This window comes from Oncorhynchus mykiss, chromosome 8 (assembly GCF_057628025.1).
Source record: "Oncorhynchus mykiss isolate SJ-2025 chromosome 8, ASM5762802v1, whole genome shotgun sequence".
Classification (NCBI taxonomy): domain Eukaryota; kingdom Metazoa; phylum Chordata; class Actinopteri; order Salmoniformes; family Salmonidae; genus Oncorhynchus; species Oncorhynchus mykiss.
Window position 1 is genome coordinate 25,598,846 of NC_143029.1, and position 19,569 is coordinate 25,618,414.

Here is a 19,569-nt window from a genome sequence, read left to right on the forward strand (position 1 = left end):
GAAACAGGAAAGGGCCTTCCCCAAACTGTTGCCACAAAGTTGGAAGCACAGAATAGTCTAGAATGTCATTGTATGCAGTAGCGTTAAGATTTCCCTTCACTGGAACGAAGGGGCCTAGCTCGAACCACGAAAAACAGCCCCAGACCATTTTTCCTCCTTCACCAAACTTTACAGTTTGCACTATGCATTGGGGCAGGTAGCATTCTCCTGGCATCTGCCAACCCCAGATTTGTCCATTGGTCTGCCAGATGATGAAGCGTGATTCATTACTCAAGAGAACGTGTTTCCACTGCTCCAGAGTTCAATAGCGGCGAACTTTACAGCACTCCAGCCGACGCTTGGCGTTGTGCATGGTGATCTTAGGCTTGTGTGCGGCTGCTTGGCCATGGAAACCCATTTCATGATGCTCCCGGCAAATAGTTATTGTGCTGACATTGCTTCCAGAGGCAGTTTGGAACTCGGTAGCGAGTGTTGCAACCGAGGACAGAAGATTTTTACGCACTTCAGCACTGCGCTCATTTTTATACACCTGTCAACAATGGGTGTGGCTGAAATAGCGAATCCCATTCATTTGAAGGGATGTCCACATACTTAAGTATATATGGTGTATATACAGTATGCAGATGATTCCACACTCTATATGTCACCACCCAAGCCAGTGAGCTAACTGGAATTCTAAATAAGGAGTTACAGTCAGTATCAGAATGGGTGATTAATAATAAACTGGTCTTAAATTAATCTAAAACGAAAAGCATTGTATTTGGCTCAAAACATTCTCTAAGACCTACACCTCAGCTGGAGTTGTACATAAAGGGTGTGAGCATTGATCAAGTTGGGGAAGCTAAACTCCTAGCTACAACATTGGATGATCAATTATTATGGTCAAGTCATATTGACAAAGTTGTGGTGAAGATTGGGAGGGGTATGTCTGTTATTCAGGCTCTGGTCTTGTCCCATCTTGATTACTGTCCAGTAATATGGTCAAGTGCAACAAAGAATAGACCGAGCTGCAGCTGCCTCAAATAGAGGGCAGCACGCCTTGCCCTTAACTGCACGTGCAGAACATCAACAACATGCATGCCAGTCTTTCCTGGTTGAGGGTTGACGAGAGATGAACTGTTCTCTTCTAGTTTTCATGAGAAGTATTGCTCAAATGAAATTTCCAGATTGTCATAATCAAACACAATTCAGCTCAGACAACCATATATATGCCACCAGGGACTTCACAGGCCCCAAGTCCAAAGGGAATTCACGGGAATGCACAGTATTATACAGATCCTTCCATCTCCAATTACTCAGGAAAACAGCAAAATTGCCTTAAAAAAAAGATTAAACAACATTTCATGGAACGGCAGGGACTGGGAGGACACACACACACACACACACACACACACACACACACACACACACACACACACACACAAACACATTATTTAGCTGGTGTTGTATTGTTTGTACTATTATTTCTGTTGTTGTTGTATTGTTTTTATAGTGTTCTATTAATGAATGTGTGTGTCCTTGTCTATCAGTATATATGTGTTTTGTTACTTGTCATGTTTTATGTTTTGTGTGGACCCCAGGAAGAATTAGCATCTGCTTTGGCAAAAGCTGGGGATCTGAATAAACCAATGAACACACTCTCTCTCTCTTCCACTCTCACAAACAAAAACACACACATACACACAGAGAAAGATTCACACAAACTTAATTTATCTTGCAAAGCAAACCAAAATATATACATTTAGTGGATAGGAAAGTGTATGTGTTGAACAAAACCTATTGATCTGCTGCAAGGGGAGCGAAAAATATTCAGGAAGACATTAGATACATTCTGATAGAGCTGCTTATCACTAATGTCCTCAAGCATGACATATTACATGTCATTAAGCTAGCAGCTATTTCATTTCCCATTGCCGTGTTGGACCAGGAAGCAGAGAGATTTCAGGGCAATGTGGCAGCAACCTAAGTTAGAATGGCATTTCCATGTTCACCCAGGCAGAGAGAGAAACCACTCACCATGCAATATGGTTAGATGATGCATACTTTCCTCTACCTGAACTTTTACCAATACAGTACTTGGGTCTGTATGTTTTGCCCAAATTTATTCACATCATCTATCTTAACTTTGGTTTTATGCCTGTCTAAATACATAATAAACTCAGAGAGAGGAGCAGTTTGTCAAATGTCTCTTTTCTGTATGTTCTTACCATTTACTCCAGTTTACAGCAGTAAGAATTAGCCAGATGCTGTTTTTAAGTGATCTGCTTTGTGGTAAGTGAGAAGGCGAGTATTGACTGGGGAGGAAGCGACTTTATAGATGAGAATCAATGCAGTGGTATGTATGTTAGGGTAATCCATCTTTAATTGAACTGTTAGCAGGAAATGTGCTTTGACTTCACAGATCTGTTCCTTCCAGGTCTATAGTTCTATTGGCCTCTCAAGACAGATTGCCAAGTTCACAAGACAACAGCTTCCATGTTTTGTGTCTTGATGTCAATGGATAATAAAGTTGTATTCTGTTCCATTCTATTCTAGACAAATAACTATGTTGATACTGTACGTTTTATAGTCGGTTTCACCAATTACTTTTTTGAGAACGTTTCAAACAAGTCATCTTAAATCCCCCATTGTTCCCACATGTCACTTGCTGTGGTAAAATCGTGTCATCTCTTGTGGATATGTCTGAATAGCTCCTTTATTTGGTCATCTCAGAAGTGGAAGCTTTAAATTAAAAGCAGTAATGTAACCAGAGACTGCTGAGGCAATCATTAAGACTCTCCACCCCATGCAGTGCAGTATGAAATCTTAGAGCACCAGTTTCAATCAAACTGAATCCAATGAATTGCTCTTAAATGTATATGACCCAAACACTCTGCCCAATGGCCCATAACTGGACTACTTTTTTTCAGTAGCTCCATAAAATGTTTACAAGTGAGAAACTGTTTTGTGTGTTATGGTCCATTATCCATTATCCTAATCAGGTTTGATGCTTAGCTGATATTGTCACTGTTACTGTAATGCCATCCTATGACCCATAGTTGCACATTTAAGGTGATTGTCTGTCTTACCATAAAATTATCAGATAGGTCATTTACACAGGCACACAGGCACACACACACACTCACTCACTCCCTCACACACTCTCACAATTCAATTGTTTCTGGATTGGTGTATGGCTGGAATGAAATTACCGGAATCAAATGTCCATTAGAAACTGGGTGGTTCGAGCCCTGAATGCTGATTGGCTGACAGCCATGGTATATCAGACCGTATACCACGGGTATGACAAAACACTTCATTTTAACACTCTAATTATGTTGGTAAACAGTTTATAATAGCAATAAGGCACCTCGGGATATGTGATATATGGCCAATATACCACGGCTTAGGGCTGTGTCCAGGCATTCCACGTTGTGTCATCACTAAGAACAACCCTTAGCCGTGGTATATTGGCCATATACCACACCCCCTCGGGCCTTATTGCTTAAATAGAAACTGATATACTTTGTATTCCCTCAGGAATGTAATAACCCACTGCACAGATACTGAGATATTTTTTAATTGCACACAAATACACAGACCCAAAGTAAAGAGGGTTTCTTCTCCTCCTGTGAATTTCTAATTCAGCAGCCAGGAACACAAGGCTTAAACAATTAATGTTAAGTAGTGTTTTTCCAGGAAGAGAAACTTCAAAATGCAAATGACTAAATTAGCTGTTCCATTTCTCTTGGAATGTTTCAGAATAAATTTCTGCAGAACACGACTCCTGGTGGTATTACTGAAATGACATAACTGGCTTTACCGGATTGATCTGGCTCATGTGTGTGCTCACATTTGTAAATATAATTTATCACCTTTAATCAAACTCAGAGGCACAAGTCAGAGTAATTGATTTAGGATGATCTGGGTATGGATCATGGTCCACATAAGTATGAAATGGATTTGATCCATCCAGAGAAATAATGATTATAACTGTATCTATGTTTGACAGATACATGTAGATCTGCATAGACAGAGATCCACCATTCTGCCCCATATACAGTATGTCATGTTATAGAGCAGTTCTATGTTCATCAAAAGCAGTCTCAGTCAGATCAATAGAACTAATTCATTGATTACAATGAGACAGTTACTATTTGTATTTTGTTCTGCCTTGTTAATTAACACCCCAGTTCAACACTATGATGAATATCATACATTTCTAATGTTGTTTCTCACTCAAATAAAGTTCCATAGCCAAATCGTGCAGTTTTGCAGGGGACCTATTTTTTTCCCTCTTCCATTTAATTTGTTTTTATTCGTCTCCCATTTAAACTCCGACAGTAATTCATGATTTCCTTTGCATTCCTGAAGTATCATAAATGCAGGACCCATCACACTCCTATTAGGAATCTGAAGATTCACTGCAGAAATATAGTTCCCAGCTGAGCAAACTTGGCCACCTTTGGGTTTTTAGATTAGCTCTCAACGGACAAACAGAAAGAAACCAAAAGAGCCACAAAATAAAACAATATTCTCAGATTGTCTTTTGTATCTTGTACATTTTAGCAAAGGAATTGGGAATTGTAGATGATTGACGAACCAAATGCAGTGAAAGCTCATATCTTTATTTACCCATGGTGGCTGTTACAGTCAGCGGGTGACACGTGTTTTCATATCTTTCATGTGTTTTCCACCATGCTGCAGGTTTAAGGAATAGACTGGTATTAGTACCTATATGTATGTGTGTGTGTGTCTCTTACATCCTTCCACCTCTGACCATTAGCAGTGAGTTTCTCCAGATGGCTGGGCCTCCCCTCTCCATGCCTCAGGGCAGGCAGTCGGTAGATTAGGCTGTGCTCTGCTATGCTGTCTGGAACCACATGTGATGCCAATGTGTAGGCTAGCTAGGCTGACTTGTGTTTGTGTGTCTGTTATCGGGGCTTCCCTCTCTCATTTATATAGTATTGTAGGCTATACTCATTGCATCTGTAATCCACTGCAGAGGGATTAGCTCACCTACAGAGAGAACGACTGCTGCTAACTAGGCCAGGATTTGGAAAAAAAATGTACATTTCAGAGTAGACAGCATTGGGAAATCAGTATCTGTAGCTTAACGAATTCCTATTGAAAGACATGTTTCAAAAGTCTAGCAAGAGCTAGTTTGTTGCTCAGAGGGAAATAAAATGATACAAACCGATTATAAAGTTGGTCATTATCTAAACACCTGGTTTTATTTTAGATTTTGTCAGGATGTTGATTTGACGTTAGTTTACTTCGATGTAGGTAAACTGTACTCTGCAAAGCCACATTCTCTATTACATACCACTACTCATCTGTCTTTTTATCAAGTTTGATACATTCGAAGAAGGCAGAACTATCTTTCCAATGTTTGCTCTGTCACGTCACCTGTGAAAAATGTATGCGAATAAAAAATCAATGGCGAGGTGTTTTCCTCATCTGAGATCGATGTGTTTTCTGCCTGTATGCCATTGAAGTTTAAGAGCTGTAATTTGGTTTAATGACTCGGGCTGATGCGACTCCGGCTCGGGGATGAGGCCTCCCTCCTGCCAATAATTGTTCCAAGTCCTTTGTCGTGCCTGAAATGGTCCACCAGAGGCCTTTGACAAACGGCCCCCTCAAGCTCAGTGGGATGTTGTACCTGTCTGGGAGCTGCAGTGGAAATGAGGTACAACCTTTCATCTAACCGCCTCCTCCTGAGATACCGTTGGCTACTGCCGCATGGCACGCTGCTCCGCTTCGGAGATCGGGGACGGCAGGTAGCCTAGCGGTTAGAGAGGCAAGCCAGCAAAGGGTTGCCAGTTCGAATCCTGCGTCCGGAAGGAAAATTCTGCCAGGAAGTGAGCTGGCAACCGGAGGGTTGCAATTATCAAATCCTAGATACCATTGCCTGAAGTTTTGCAGTTGAGCAAGGCACTTAACCAAAAACCTGTATGTGTCTTTCGAAGGGGTTGGGCTAAAAGTGGAAGTCACATTTCAGTTTGAACTGACAATTGACAAATAAAGTGATCTTATTCTTAACGTGAATGTCCTCTCTCCATCCGGAACAGAATGTACGGTGCCAGGCAGCATCGTGAGAATGGGACGTTTAGATAATGTCTGGGTTTTCAACATAAAGTGCCCGTCTCCTCCTGAGAGAGCATGGCAGGTGGGCCTCCCTATAGCCCAGGGAATGGCAACTTTGATGGGGGTGGGAGACAGTTTTACAGCAAATTCCCTGCAATTCTACACATTTTGCCATAGGGTGGAGGCAAATGTTTGCAGTTTTTAATATGATAACTGATGATCAATGGGTAACTGATGATCGATAGTTGGCCGCTAGACTAACTTACCAATATGAAATGTTTTTGCTGACATAGGCCAATTAAGTGACTGATAATGCACAACCAAATTTTGAAATTGAACCTTGTGTATTCTATTAGTCTAACTCTCAACAGTAAATTGTATTGGTCCGCAGGCCTACAAAAGGGTTGCCCATCCCTGCTGTAGCCTATTCCTCTTGCCTCTGAATGTACTGAGATGGCTGTCCTGACGATCACAATGTGTCCGACTGTATGGCTAGCGGTTGTCTGTCCCAGTCATTAAAATGAGATTGTGAAGGATAAAGAGGCACTGGTTTTGCTTTATTGTTTTATTGGCAGAAGCCATGCTAGGCCTTCCACACATACTGTACTGTATGTTCTGCCAACAGTATGGCTCTACAGCCCACGAGGGACATGTCTGGGAAGGCCTGTGGACTGCAAATCAAGTCCTCTCTCTGAAGCGTATGCAGTTGCAAGCGTGCTGTAAGCTACAATTTGGCTTTTCAGTTTTGAACCGTCTGAGAATAACGTTCTCTGTCTAGGGGAAAGCTGATATAGCATTGAACAGTCATGGTTTCAGACTTGTGTATTTGGTTTTTCACCTCATGTTTGATTGAAGAGTTTGGGTTCTTTCAGACATTGCTTGTCAGACATTGTTTGCATATTGAATGTGAAAGTGTCTCCTGAACTATTCAAGGTTGCTCTGCCTGAATGAAGATCACAGTCATGAATATGTTGTTTCTGAAAGTTCTCTCATCCCTTAATTTGAATTCTGTTACATTCCCTGTTTACTATGTTGTTTCTCGCTAGCCGTTTACACTCGTAACCGTATTCTGGTTGAAAATGGCAGATTTGGGCACTGATAAGCACCTAAATTGGAACGCAGCGGCTATAAATTATGTCAGAGCTCTGGCTCTACGCTTCACAGCGCTGTATGGGTTTTGACTGACAGACGTTCTGAACGTGAGCACCGCGTGCGGAGAGAGGTTGCCCCCGCACTGTCAGATTGTATTTTAGAACTTAGCTAGTCGTGTTGACAATCGAACAAGCTTTCAAATGATGCCCACGTCACACAGATTGCAATTTATAACGGGCAGTTTTTGGATTGCGTAAACAACAGAAGTAACTGTGTGATGGCATGCATGCAGCAGAGTTGTCTTCCAAACAAAACAACTACAAGTGTGCTTGCTGTAGTTCCTCAACAGCACAGCTAGGAGAGCTCCAAAAAGCACCTTATAGTTGAAGACTCTTCTTTGAGTCATAAAAGTGTATTGAAATGACTTAGGAACTGTGCACACTTTGGAGAGGTGTGTGGCCACTTGGAGACACCAGTAAGTCCTCTTACTCAAACCCTTGCAATTGTTTTGTCTTGTGTTATGTCCACACATATTCCTGGAATATTCTCATCATATTACTGAATGTATCCGATTTTGTTATCTAATGCTGTGTAAAGCACAGTACATGTAAAATACACATAAAATCAACAGTGTGATGTTTGGATCTTGTGTGAGGTGAACTGTTGTGTCCTCAACTTTGGTCTAATAATTTATCTATAATCTCCGAACTTTTCCCTTTCAATTGATACCATGCTTATGCATGTGCTTTTCATGTTTCTTCTGTAAGAGATATTTCCATTTAGCCCTATCCATATAGGCCAATTCCCACAAGTGTAAAGGGTTTAAGTAGCCTCAAAGTAAGCCTCAAAGTAGTCAAGGTGAAACTGTAATCTTCCAAGTGTGTGTTCATTAAACAGTATTACATCAGTACGATCAAGTTTTTGCCCAGAGGCAGAAATGGATGGAATGCAATCCCAAAAGGGTCTTGTTCTTCACTTTGTTCATAAGTCTACCTGTACAGAATGATGAGAAACAAAAGGAGAGCAATTCCTCATGTGCTCAATTATTTATCATATTTTGCCTACAACCTATGTTACTGGTGAGCTATCAAATCAAATTGTATTGGTCACACAGACATGGTGAGCAGATGTTATTGCGAGTGTAGCGAAATGCATTCTGCATTCTGTGTTTCAAACAGCGAAGACAGATACCACCATACCTCAGAGCGAGTAACTTTAAAAAAAAAAAAAAGATTAAATCCCCAGTGAGCATGCAGGCATGGTGTCAGAAGGAGGCAGAGCAGCAGACTTGTATGAATGAAGCAGCCAGCAGTGATCCTGACCTCGGACAGCCTGGCACTACTAGAATGCAACAGTGATCCTGACCTCGGACAGCCTGGCACTACTAGAATGCAACAGTGATCCTGACCTCGGACAGCCTGGCACTACTAGAATGCAACAGTGATCCTGACCTCGGACAACCTGGCACTACTATAATGCAACAGTGATCCTGACCTTGGACATCCTGGCACTACTAGAATGCAACAGTGATCCTGACCTCGGACAACCTGGCACTACTATAATGCAACAGTGATCCTGACCTCGGACAACCTGGCACTACTATAATGCAACAGTGATCCTGACCTTGGACATCCTGGCACTACTAGAATGCAACAGTGATCCTGACCTCGGACAGCCTGGCACTACTAGAATGCAACAGTGATCCTGACCTCGGACAGCCGGGCACTACTAGAATGCAACAGTGATTCATAGATCCATGCAGGAGACAAACACATTTGTGTCCTCAAGCCTACTTATGGCCTACTTCACATTTACAGTAGCTAACGAATAAAGCATTTTAGCAGCATCTGAGGGGAGTGATAACATACACTGTGTTTATCAGAGCCGCTTCTGTTTCTGACTGATGTTGTTGTTGCATAGGACCGACCGGCTGAGTCACAAGCACCAGTTTATACTGCGCCTTCTAATGCCTCTCTGCACGTGTATTATTTAACCCAATCATTCATGTAACTGGAGTTTAATGATAAAGGACCTGTCAGGGTTTCAGTGGAGTGGAAAGTGTGTCACTTTGGTCTGTGTATGGAGGCTCATTCAGTCCCATTTCTGTTAAGAGAGTGAGCGAGAGCCCAGAGATGCCCCTGATGATGATGCAGAGGATTAGCCAGAAGTCCTATAGAGTCAGATCCTGTCTGTACCTGCAGGCTATTTCCTGGGTATTAGGCCTCAGAGACTCTAGCCTACAAACTCTGTCATGTAATCTCAATGTACAGTATATACCTAGTATTCATATATTCATGGTAGGCATGAATTTCTGCGCCGTACAGCTCAAATTCAAAATAGCCCTAACTATATAATTTTTTTATTGTGTCTGAGTGGAAATCCTGTCCCTGTTAGCCTGACTGATTTTGTATGTTGTATATGCACATAATAATATATTTATTTTAGATAGTGCTTTTCGTTACAAAGAGAATTTCAAAGGTGCTGTAAAAAAACGTGTTTTTAAATGATGTATTTTTCTGGCAGGTCTTTGGTGACATCAGACCAAGGCTTTGGTAACAGAGTTTGTTTTCGCAGTCATTCTAGTGGAGATATTATCTGGGGATATTTTACCAGATGGGTCCAACACTATCTTCCATTCCCCACCTGCAACTCATAAATCACGTTAATGTAACCCAGGGTTTTTCCAATCATACCCAGAAATGCCACGTGTTTTCATGTCAGATATGTAGGAAATGGCGCCAGATATGCAGGAAATAAAGAAAGGCGCTGGATGGGATGGTTGCCGATTTACGCGTTCCTAACCAATTGTGCTATTTTGTGTCTTTTCGCTTTGTTTGTAACTTATTTTGTACATAATCATGATGCTACCTTCTCTTATGACCGAAAAGAGCTTCTGGATATCAGAACAGCGATTACTCACCTCGAACTGGACAAAGATGGGTTTTTTTATGAGTCTGACGCATCGGATATAATGTTACTCCCAGACAAGGCCCAAATCCCTGTTATTTGCATGAAGAAAATAAGGAAATACAGTGGGCGGAGATCAGGGTGCCTTGTGAGAATTTGTCGGCGAGTGGGCCAAAGTGCAATCACTGGTGAATAAACTGGATCAGCTCCATTCGAGGCTATCCTACCAACAGGACATTAAAAACTGTAATATCTTATGTTTCACCGAATTGTGGCTGAACAACAACACGGATAATATACAGTTGTTTGGGTGTTCCGTGCATCGGCAGGACAGAACAGCTATGTCCGGTAAGGCGAGGGGTGGGGGTGGTGGTCTATTTGTCAATAACAGCTGGTGCGCAACGTCTTATATTAAGTTAGTCTTGAGGTATTGCTCGTCTGAGGTAGAGTATTTCATGATAAGCTGTAGACCACACTATCTACCAAGAGAGTTTTCATCTATATTTTTCGTAGCCGTCTATTTACCACCACAAACCGACGCTGGCACTAAGACCGCACTCAACAAGCTATATAAAGCCATAAGCAAATAAGAAAATGCTCATCCAGAAGCGGCCCTCCTAGTGTCTGGGGACTTTAATGCAGGCAAACTTAAATCTGTTTTACCTCATTTTTACCAACATATCACATGTGCGACCAGAGGCAAAAAACTCTAGACCGCCTTTACTCCACACACAGAGAGGCATACAAAGCTCCCCCTAGCCCTCCATTTGGAAAATCTAACCATAATTCCATCCTCCTGATTCCTGCTTACAAGCGAAAACTAAAGCAGGAAGTACCAGTTGCTCGCTCAGTACGGAAGTGGTCAGATGACGCAGATGGTACGCTACCGAACTATTTTGCTAGTACAAACTGGAATATTTTCAATACAGGACTAAGATTGAATCCTACAACACCAGCTCTGATGCTTGTCAGATGTGGCAGGGCTTACAAACTATTAAAGAATTTAAAGGGAAACCCAGCTACCAGATGGGCTAAATGCCTTTTATGCTTGCTTCAAGGCAAGCAGACCACCATAGTCCCTGTGCCCAATAATGCGAAGTTAACCTGCCTAAGTGACTACCTCCTCGTAGCACTCACATCGGTAGCAACGAAGATCTTTCAAAGGCTGGTCATGGCTCACATCAACACCATCATCTGGGAAACCCTAGACCCACTTAAATTTGCATACCGCCCCAACAGATCCACAGATGACGCAATCTTAATCTGACTCCACACTGCCCTTTCACTCCTGGACAAAAGTAACAGCTATGCGAGAATGCTGTTCATTGACTACAGCTCAGCGTTCAACACCATAGTGCTCTCAAAGCTCATCACTAAGCTAAGGACGTTGGGACTAAACACCTCCCCCTGCAACTGGATCCTAGACTTACTGACGGACCGCCCCCAGTTGGTAAGGGTAGGCAACAACACATCTGCCACACTGATCCTCAACATGAGGGCCCCTCAGGGGTGCATGATTAGTCCCCTCCTGTACTACCTGTTCACCCATGACTGTGTGGGCAAGCACGATTCTAACACTATCGATGAGGCAGCCTATAGGGAGGAGGTCAGAGACCTGGTGTGGTGCCAGGACAACAACCTCTCCCTCAATGTGAGCAAGACAAAGGAGCTGATCGTGAACTACAGGAAAAGGATGGCCAAACACGCACCCATTCACATCGACATGGCTGTAGTGGAGCGAAAAATTGTCAAACACTCCAGTCACCCAAGTCACAGACTGGTCTCTCTGCTACCTCGTGGCAAGCGGTACCGGAGCGCCAAGTGTAGTTACAAAAGTCTCCTTAACAGTTCTTACCCCCAAGCCATAAGCCTGCTGAACAATTATTCAAATGGCCGCCCAGTCTTTTATGCTCGCTTCGAGGCAGCAACACTGAAGTATGCATGAGAGCACCAGCTGTTCCGGACGACTGTGTGATCACGCTCTCCGTAGCCGATGTGAGCAAGACCTTTAAACAGGTCAACATACACAAGGCCATGGGGCCAGATGGATTACCAGGATGTGTACTCCGAGCATGAGCGGACCAACTGGCAAGTGTCTTCACTGACATTTTCAACCTCTCCCTCACCGAGTCTGTAATATCTACATGTTTCAATCAGACCACCTTAGTCCCTGTGCCCAAGAAAGCGAAGATAACCTGTCTAAATGACTACCTTCTCGTAGCACTCATGTCGGTAGCCATGAAGTTATTTCAAAGGATGGTCATGGCTCACATCACCATCACCTGGAAACTCTAGACCCACTTCAATTAATCAAATGGCCACCTGGACTATTTGCATTGACACAGCCCATTTATTTATTTTTTGGATAACTGCTGCATGTACTGTATGCAGCCTGAATTTCCCACACACACCTTCTAAATGAACTGACAATAATTCATTGACTTGTACCACAGCTTAGTAAATCTAAAAGCAAGCAAATTCAATCCACCTCACTCATTATTTCGGCGTAATCCTTTATTGTTACGTTTTTTTTCCCCCCTTGTCAAATTAGTCAAAATGTATGACGCCGTTGAGAGCAAGGACCCAACCATGGAGATTTTTGAGGAAATATTTTAAACAGTGTGGAACACATCATGAAGATGGGCCAAATCAACCACTCCCACTGAAATATTTAGGAGATGGAAAAGTGTTACATTTATTATATTGTTCAAAAGCCAACACATTCACGGCAGGCAGCTCCCAGACAGTAATATGGCTGTGACCCGTCACTACAGTGTGTGTGTGTGTGTGTGTGTGTGTGTGTGTGTGTGGGGGGGGGGGGGGGGGGTGAATATGGAGCACATCCCCTGAGTGCGTCTATTTACGGCTCTTTTTACAGCTCATGAGCAATCCCACAGATTTAACTTGTGTATTTTTGCATTTAAAGGGGCAATCTGAAGTTGCTACATCAATTTTTGGATTAGTTAATGATATGTACCCATTGATTTTTTAAGAATATAACTTAGAAATATCTCATGAGCTAAGTTCAACTGTCGTACCCAATCAGAACCCCAAATATAAGCTTGTTTTGCTCCAATATTTGTAAATAAAGAGTAGTGGGGGTAATAATGATCATATATGCATATTATATACACCTCACATGCGACTCATAATAAGACTAAGCAATTAGCGTACTGAAATGTTTATCCGATTACATAAAATAAATAGGAAAATGCAAGAAGACTATGGTTGAGTTGCAGTAATAGGCAATCAAGAAATGTCTGAGAATTTAATTCTAAATACAAGTGTCTTTAAATAATTTGTCAAATGAATGGATTCACATACAAGGCATAAAGATTAAGTTACAAAGCATTAACAAGCATTACTAGGCATTATTCTAAGAATGATCCGAGAGATGTCTACTAGGCCAGATGCCTAGAAGCCTAGGAAATGAGAATTGATCATACAACCTTCCTCCATGTACTGGACACAGTATAAGAGACAGAACAAAGGCATTTAATTCCATTTATAACATCTAAAGGTGTAACCTTTTTGACCCAAAACCCACAACCATTGACCAATCAAACATTACCAAGTTTAGAGTAACCTGACCACCAAGGCCCAATCTCCACAGGGTGTCACAGCATCTAAAGGCTTGTGTGGGGGGCGAGACCAATGGAAATAAGACAGGATTCCTTTTTATAGAGTCATTTAGAGTTCACCCTGTACAGAAATATAAGTTACCACAGAGATCATACATAGCATCAGAGTTATCCTCAGTGAACACGTTTCAGATAGATACCAGACATGAATACTATAGTACTTTTCTATCACACATACAGTATCCAGAGGACTGACTATTGAAACAGAGAGATACATTGTGGCCCCTCAGAGGTGGAAAGGCTGACTAGTCCTTGGGCGTTGTCCGTTATGTTTTCCTTGTTGTTCCTGGACCATTTGCCATGTATTACCAGGTAACAGAGTTTAGGGTCGAGCCTACAAAAGTAAATGTAAACAAATGCTTTATAGCATCAAAACATGGTTAAAACTATCATTTTGATCTCATGGATGGTTCATTCTTGCATCCATAGCCGTTTTTAAGAATTTGAGAGTGTTTAGATATCTCCAGCCTCGTCCATCTGCTTTTTACTGAAACGGGCGAAATAACGCTTTATTATTTTATCTGCTGATTGCTGCTTTAAATATTTTACTTCAGTATTACAATGCATGTGCTATATGGTATCATTTTAAAACTGATAAACAGAAATGGACTAATGTGTATTCACGGGCAATGGCATTGACAAAGTATGTGTTCCTGTCATTTCAGGTCATGGAACCAAAGGAGTGTTTGAGCTCCTGGCGGGCTGGCGAAGAACTCGAGAAAGCCTTCCCTTCAAGGAACGCGTGGCAGACGCCTTCGCCGACGTGATGGTGTGCTATACCATGACCAGTTCCCTCTATATCATCACATTTGGCATGGGTGCCAGCCCCTTCACCAACATTGAGTCGGTGAAGATCTTCTGCCAGAGCATGTGCGTGGCCGTCCTGGTCAACTACTTCTACGTGTTCTCCTTCTACGGTTCCTGCTTGGTGTTCGCTGGTCAGCTGGAGCAGAACCGCTACCACAGTGTGTTCTGCTGTAAGATCCCCTCAGTGGAGTACCTGGACCGTCAGCCCACCTGGTTCAAGACCATGATGAGCGACGGCCATGACCATGTCACGCACCACGAGGTCGTGCCCTACCACAACCACTTCATCCAGCACTTCCTGAGGGAGCACTACACGGAGTGGATCACCAACACCTATGTCAAGCCCTTCGTGGTCATCCTCTACCTGATCTACGCCTCCTTCTCCTTCATGGGATGTTTACAAATCAGTGATGGATCCAACATCGTCAACCTCCTAGCCAGCAACACGCCCAGTGTGTCCTATGCCACGACTCAGCAGAAGTACTTCAGTAACTACAGCCCCGTGATCGGCTTCTACATCTATGAGCCCATCGAGTACTGGAACTCCACGGTGCAGGAGCACCTCACAACGCTGAGCCACGGCTTCAACAAGATCTCCTGGATGGATAACTACTTTCAGTATCTGAAGGTGGTGAATGTGAGCGCCTCGACCAAAAGTGATTTCATCACCATCCTGCAGGGCTCCTTCCTGCGCAGCCCGGAGTATCAGCACTTCATGGAGGACATCATTCTGTCCAAGACAGATGGGGATGAAATGGAGATCATCGCGTCCAGGATGTACCTGGTGGCGCGGACCACGGAGAAGACACGGGAGGAGGTGGTGGAACTGCTGGAGAGGCTCCGCCCCCTTTCGCTCATCAACAACATCAAGTTCATCGTCTTCAACCCCACCTTCGTCTACATGGACCGTTACAGCTCCTCCGTGGTCTCACCCATCCTCACATCGGCCTTCAGCGTGCTCACCATCCTCATCCTCACCTTCTTCCTGGTCATCAACCCTCTGGGGAACTTCTGGTTGATCCTGACCGTCACCTCCGTAGAGCTGGGGGTCCTGGGCCTCATGACCCTCTGGAATGTACACATGGACAGCATCTCTATCCTGTGCCTTATTTATACTCTCAACTTTGCCATGGATCACTGTGCACCCCACCTGTACACCTTCGTACTGGCCACGGAGCACACCAGGACCCAGTGCATTAAGATCTCGTTAGAGGAGCACGGGGCGGCCATTTTGCAAAACGCCTGCTGTTTCGTTATCGGGATGTTGCCCTTGGTGTTTGTGCCTTCCAATCTGACCTACACGCTGTTCAAGTGCTCCCTCCTCACCGCAGGCTGCACAGTGCTGCACTGTTTTGTCATCCTGCCTGTGTTTCTAACGTTTTTTCCCCCATCAAAAAAAAGGCACAAGAAGAAAAAACGGGCAAAACGGAAAGAGCGGGAGAGGGAGCGGGAGATGATGGAGAGGGAGAGAGTGAGGGAGAGGGAGGAGATAGAGTGCATTGAAGTCAGGGAGAACCCTGATCATGTGACTAACGTCTGAGAAGCCGTGTGTCGGTGAGCGGCAGCGGGACAGTCTTCAGTGATTGTTGGGTGAGGTGTTGGAAGCATGTCCTAAAGCGAGGGTGGCCATGTGTTGTAGCCCCTCAAAGGGCCAGAGGGGTCCTCAGAAGGACCAGTCCTCAGAAGGAGGAGGGAGGGAGGGAGATATAGACCAGCAGCCATGACCCAGCTAGACAGCCAGCAGCCATGCTGTCTAGAGTAGAGACCAGACCAGATCAGACCCATAGATCAGCTACTCCTTCAGACTGGATGGGACAGTGTATCTTATCTGCACAGTCTGCAAACGGTTCCCTCTGCTGTTCATACAGACACTCTCACACAACCAGGAAGAAACTACAATATCATACATTTACTTACAGTGTAATGTGTAAGGGGATAATATATCTTATTCTAACAATTGTAAATCTACAGTATCGTGAGGAAAGTATGGTAGCATAAGAATGATAGCAATGTCTACCTCCAGGATGGTGGTCAAAGTTATCTAAATTGTTTTCTACAATTTGTCATATTAAATATTTTTATCATCTACACAGGCTTATACTACCCCCATCACAAAGACCCCATTATAGTATGATTAGTATGACAGACAGACAGACAGACAGACAGACAGACAGACAGACAGACAGACAGACAGACAGACAGACAGACAGACAGACAGACAGACAGACAGACAGACAGACAGACAGACAGACAGACAGAAGGATGTATACATTTGAATTTGTTTGAGAGTACACAGAAATAAAGCATACCCCCAGTAGATTCCATTCTTTCTTTCCGGTAAACACCCGAGCGAACAGCTGAACTGGGCAGATGGCGTACACTGTGTCCATTATGAAGAATTATCCTGCACATTGCATTGTGTGGATACAATTGTCAAGGTTAATTTTACAGGAAGACAGATATATCTGCTTTATTTCCATTCTCACATCTGTTCTTAGCCAACAATTAGAGTAGAACTGCAGCAAGGTACATAATCTAGGGCTTCATTCAGTCTGTATCCCTGAAGTGTTACAGATTGCACCATAGAAATGTAAAGGTCATTTCAGACTGAGCTGACATATGCAGCGTTTTATTGTGAATGCAGTCTCCGCTAACGCGGTAACATTGACTTTCAATTCCAATCACGCTGTAACTTCTGCGATACGGATTGAACAGATCCCTTAATAGAGTTAGGCATGTTCAGGAAATCATAGCAGATGGCTTAACTAGGAGGGAAAAGGCAGCGCTGAACTAGTAAAACCAAAAGGAGGAAGTACTGCAGAGGTTGAAGATCATACTGCCTTTTTAACTGGGCTAAGATATGAGGTGTCTCGAGAAATCATCTGAACATCGTAGTTGGCAAGGCATCTTCAGTGTTTAACACGTTTCAGTGTCACACGTTTCAATGTCCCATGATTAAGAGGTGATTATGGATCATCATGAACAAAATAAATGATTGGGTGGGTTGGACACGACAGGTCATAATTTAATCAGAGATACATTGTTTCTTTTTGTTTGTGTGAAAGACTGTGGTGCCAAATAATTTGAGCGGGAAAAAAATATGGGTGCCGATTTGGTGGTACATGTGGATATTCTGTCAAATCAAATCATGATGTAAAAGACATCCTATTGGTTCAAACCTCAAAGTAATGCCATACATCACAATGATGCGTGTTTAAACAACCGTTGGTGATGTATATTAGCATTCCAATGGCTTTCATGGACCATTGCTTGATCTACTTTAGAAATCTCCAGAGAACATCAATATTCTCCTCTAGTAGCCTCTCTGCTATCCAGAATGGCCAGAGTGGAGTCCCTCTCCCCGTCGGAAAGCCAAGCGCATTATCAAGCTAAGTCTGATGATGCTGGATAAGATCTCTGTAAGGGCAGACACTCTCAAGGTCAGAATGCAGGAGATAGTCATCACTGACCTCTGATACGTCACCTTAGGGTGGTTTGTGGCATGTAACAGAATGCCTCTCATGTAAAAGGATGTGGCTGTCCGTAGGTTATTCTTAATTGAAAGTTATGACCTTGAGAGAGCATTGCTGTCTTTATATGCTGCTTGAAAGGGACAAAGTACCTCTCAAAAAAGGCAATAAAAGCTATGAGGGCAGCTGAAGCAACTTTATGTGTGTTTGGACCAACAGTTAGAGAAGCTTGCAGGAGTAAAATGGTCAGTACAATTAACCATCTTGAAAGCAACATTTTGAAGTAAAGAAGCGAAAAGCAGTTTCTGCTTCTGTATGAAACAGTAGATCGCTAGTTATCAAGATAATGCCTTTACCTGCTCATGGGCTTTCACACTCCTCCTTTAGTAAAATAAATGGGATGAAAAGGGTCCTCTCCCTCATGCAAGAAATCACCCTCCTCACAAAAGACTAATGACGGCCATTTTGTCTGAAAGTTAGCAATGAATGAATCTCTCACGTAAAAAAATAATGACAAGGTAAATCCCTAATTTCATTCTCAAATCTCTTATCCGTGGTGATGATTAATCCTAAGCGTTAAAGCCTAAATAGCAAGAGAGAATCTCATAACTTTAACCAGACATAGTTACTCCAAAGTGATGGGTATAGGCTAGCTACAAAACGTGCAACTGTTGGTGTCACTGCATTTTTGTAAAAGCCATGTCATGTATGTATAGTAAGAAGGTTTGAACATTTAATATAAAGGGGACAAATGCCAATTGAAATCATTGACTTCCCAAAATGACTGTGTACGCATGGCACTGTAATGTATTGACGCATGTATTTGATTTCTGTATATTTAGTCTGTGTATCCTTATTTTGCAACGCTGTGTGAACCCATGTTTGTTGTTTAAATGCATATTCTATAACATTTTGTGCAACAAAGTAACAAAATGTCCTTTATGTTCAACAAAACAGAAGCCAGAGGATCATATGTGTAATATAACTGTATATGATTTTTTTTTTAAAGATTTTCTATAAAAAAAACTCTATGATATTAGATTTTTTTAAAGCTGAAATGTTCTTATAAAAAAGCAATAAAGGAAAAAAGGGTTGAACACAGTAGGCCAGTAATAAACTGCAGAATGTCAACAGTAAACTGAGTAGATCAACTTGTTGCACCTCCAGTGGACCTAAATGTTTGTGGTGCATCAACAAAGGTGATACGTTCTCTATGGGGAGACTGTGGATTCTGCTTGTTTTCCTTCTTTATTTCGTTGTTTATTCCTCACTACTTGGCCATTATATTACAGGGAAATATTACAGCCTCTTTTTACTACACTGCAATTTTGTTTAGCTTGGTTGTGGTTATTTTCTTTCTATCAGAATAGTATGCAAAACAACTGAGCTAAAAGGTTTGCTGTGCTGTTATGACCCATACTTACATAACTACTGTTGAATTTTCAGATTACAATATCATTATACATGATCCATGAACATGCTTAACCCTCCAATAACTTTCAATGTTTTTTTGCTAGACACTCATGATACAGGATAGTCAATTCATCTTTTGAAGTACTCAGCTTGCTGTACTTGCTGTATACAAG

At 42.6% G+C, this 19,569-nt stretch overlaps 1 protein-coding gene across 1 annotated transcript in view; it reads left to right on the forward strand.

Annotated features, from left to right (window-relative positions):
* Positions 1-19,309, forward strand: part of ptchd4 (patched domain containing 4) — a 36,168-nt gene extending 16,859 nt beyond the window's left edge. Inside the window, exon 3 of the mRNA XM_021612082.3 lies at positions 14,372-19,309. Within this exon, the coding sequence (XP_021467757.1) occupies positions 14,372-16,053 (1,682 nt within the window). The 3' untranslated portion in view covers positions 16,054-19,309. The remainder of the gene's footprint in view (positions 1-14,371) is intronic.
* The last annotated feature ends 260 nt before the right edge of the window (positions 19,310-19,569 follow it).